The sequence below is a fragment of the Branchiostoma belcheri genome, unplaced genomic scaffold (assembly GCF_001625305.1).
Source record: "Branchiostoma belcheri isolate BF01 breed outbred unplaced genomic scaffold, Haploidv18h27 scaffold57, whole genome shotgun sequence".
Classification (NCBI taxonomy): domain Eukaryota; kingdom Metazoa; phylum Chordata; class Leptocardii; order Amphioxiformes; family Branchiostomatidae; genus Branchiostoma; species Branchiostoma belcheri.
Genome location: NW_017804209.1, coordinates 514,858 through 517,761, shown reverse-complemented (window position 1 = coordinate 517,761; position 2,904 = coordinate 514,858). Strand labels below are relative to the sequence as shown.

General features: G+C 42.5%; 1 protein-coding gene across 1 annotated transcript in view; it reads right to left on the bottom strand.

Moving 5' to 3' along the window:
* Window positions 1-853, bottom strand: part of LOC109481630 — a 1,923-nt gene extending 1,070 nt beyond the window's left edge. Inside the window, exon 1 of the mRNA XM_019784209.1 lies at window positions 670-853. Coding sequence (XP_019639768.1) covers window positions 670-837 — 168 coding nt within the window. The 5' untranslated portion in view covers window positions 838-853. The remainder of the gene's footprint in view (window positions 1-669) is intronic.
* Window positions 854-2,904: the final 2,051 nt, after the last annotated feature.

Here is a 2,904-nt window from a genome sequence, read left to right as displayed (position 1 = left end):
GGCTGTTGCAGAACCTCAACTCCAAACCATAGAGATCCTTGCTTCCAATCATGGTCTGGGAAAGGTTTAAAAAAGCCATGGTGGACATGGGTGCCATCCGGATTTTCGCTCTGCAGCGTTCGAAAAATGTGATTTTTCGAGCGTTGCGGAGCACCTGGGCTAGACTATGTTTAGGGGGCTTGAATGACAACGATAACTGTAACACCGTAACGCATGTATGAGGCCACATCGACTTAATTTTATGGATGACTTCCGCGCGCGCATTGATTTTCGCCTGTTTTAAAAAAAAAAAAGATCACGTCCTCCGAGGCTCTGGCCTGGCTCTAGGCCTGGGTAGTCCATGGTAATTAGCAACAGTACAAAGCCGGCGGTAACTCTGGAGGATCGCACCCAGGCTGCCGAAGCTCCACGATTCAAGAACTCAGTACATACGTACTGTGCCGATTCAATTCCGCAAAAAGCCAGCATGTGCCGGCTTGTCGTATACGTCGCTAAGTACTGCCGCAAACTCACAATACCAGCTTTGTATTCTTGTCGTTTAGTAGCATTTTTGTTTTTGACCGGATTTTTTTTATTCGCCCGCGCGCACTAGTTTGGGGGTCTTCAGAGGATGTCATCCATAAAATGAAGTCGGCGTGGCCTGATATATAGAACTGTGCTGTTACCGACCTCATTAGCGATGACGCTGAAGGTGTAGCAGTCGGCACTGGTGGTGTTGAACTCCACACATCCCGGGGTGTGAAAATAGCTGTTGGAACAGCCGTCACCGCCCCTGTGGAGGCACGGGTAGCCCATGCCCAGCTTTTCGCATGTCGCCCTCACGTTCGAGTTGGTCATCTCGCCGGACACGCGAACCTTGTTTTTAATATAAATCATTCTTTTATTGATATGATACGATATGAATCTTTATTGCATGTTCTTGCCCAGATGGGCTAAATGCACAAGAGGACATGCAGTATGCAAAAACATGAGTATTTCATACTGAAACGCTATATTCTAATGCAAAGTGATAAGGATCTAAATATTACAACAATACTATAAACTACCTATCATCTACTGTTAGTTGCCCTTTCTTCTCTCTTTTTGAAACATTTGGAAACATAATTACATAGTTTGTCTAGTGTACATTCGTTCTTGTATGACATCAAGTGTTTAAACATGTCCTGTTTTGACATTTTCTTGTTGTAAAGTATCGAATATCTCTTGGCGTTCATCTTTATATAATGTGCAGTCAAGTTTAATATAAATCATTCTTTTATTCGTCGGTGAAGGTTAGACACCCAGGTAATAAGATACGCCAAAAATAGTTACTCATACGACAAGCAACTGGATATGGTTTTGGAAACGGTCAGACGTTTCAGGTAGCATCCACTATCTTTTGTTTCCTTTTGGACTTCCAAAAAAATTTGTCTTCACTTTTTTTGCATATCAATCAATAATTGAGGTTTATTGAGGAGAAACTCTCCTTTAGCTGTCCACCCGAGGGTGGTAGCTATTCTTCCAGGAGAGAGTACATAAACATAACGATACACCAACATACAATTACATATACATAACATCAACATACAATTACATATCTATTACATAGCTATTCAAAGAAACAAATGTATAACATGGTATGTGCTTTATACTTCTTAATGTCCTTCATGCGCTTTAGTAGGCCTTGTTTGAACTTCTCATGAGATGACGCCGTTCGTGCTTATGAACCTGCATTTCTCCTCTGGTCTCTCAGTGTCACTGACGAAAGGCAGTGGATACTACCCGAAAGTCTGACCGTTTACAACATCATATCTAGTTGCTTAAGTAACTGCTTTTTTTCGATTCCTTTTATTATTTCTTCATAAAATGAACATAGAGAGCAAACATGAGCATGGGAGGCGGAACAGACTTAAGTAGAAAAAAAAGAATAACAAGAAAACCATGAATAAAACCCAAGTTAAGAAATATCATCTGTTGATTTTACCTACATCCCGGAAACATAAGAACAGAGAAGGTGGGGCCGTGTGGCGTAGTGGCAGAGTGCTCGACTCGGAACCAAGAGGTCCCGGGTTTGAATCCTGACATGCCACCGATCTTGTGCCCTTGGGAAAGGCACTTTACACAGCTTTCCTCACTTCGCTCAGGTGAAAATGAGTACTGTATTGTCCCGTGTTGGTTGTGGCATTAACATAAGTAGAAAATTTTAAAACTTGAGTGTGCCGTCACCACGTCTTGTGACTACATGTTGGAAAACAAACAACATAAGAACAGAGAAAGAAAACCACACGAACCTTGCGGAACACCAGGCCGCCAAGTGACGTCAGGTAGATCGACTCACCTGGGCGGAAAGGTACGACAACAAGCACTTTCTAGACATAGGCCGTGTTTAAGCGGAATCACCCAAGGCGGTTTACATGTGGTTTACCCCGAAGCCGGTTTCAAGTGGCTCCATGTGAACGCTCCGAAATCACATTGAAAGCGCCTCGATCCCAAGCCACTTCTAGAGGTGGTTTCGAATCGGTTTCCCCGCATCGCGATTTGCGTCTGAACGCAATGTGATTTCAATGTGACTTCGCCTGGTCATGGATTACGCGGTGATATTTCTGACATTAAGAACGCGCTAACTTGCGTGTTTTCATCAAACAACAATGATTTAAAAAAAAAAGAAATAACCTGCTACATACATTAAAAAGAAAGCATAAACCAGTTAGGCTTGATTCACAAATAATGTACCTCTTTGCAATGAATGACAGCGGGTCGGGTACGATTAATGGTCAATCGAAATCGCTCTCTTCGCTTCAAAGAAAACTGGCATACATGCAGATCCTCCTGCAGGTAAGGCCAGTGATGATAATTAAATAATTGTTTTATTGCAAATTCATGCCCGACGGGTAATTGCAGGAACAGAAGAAACATTTGGTATAA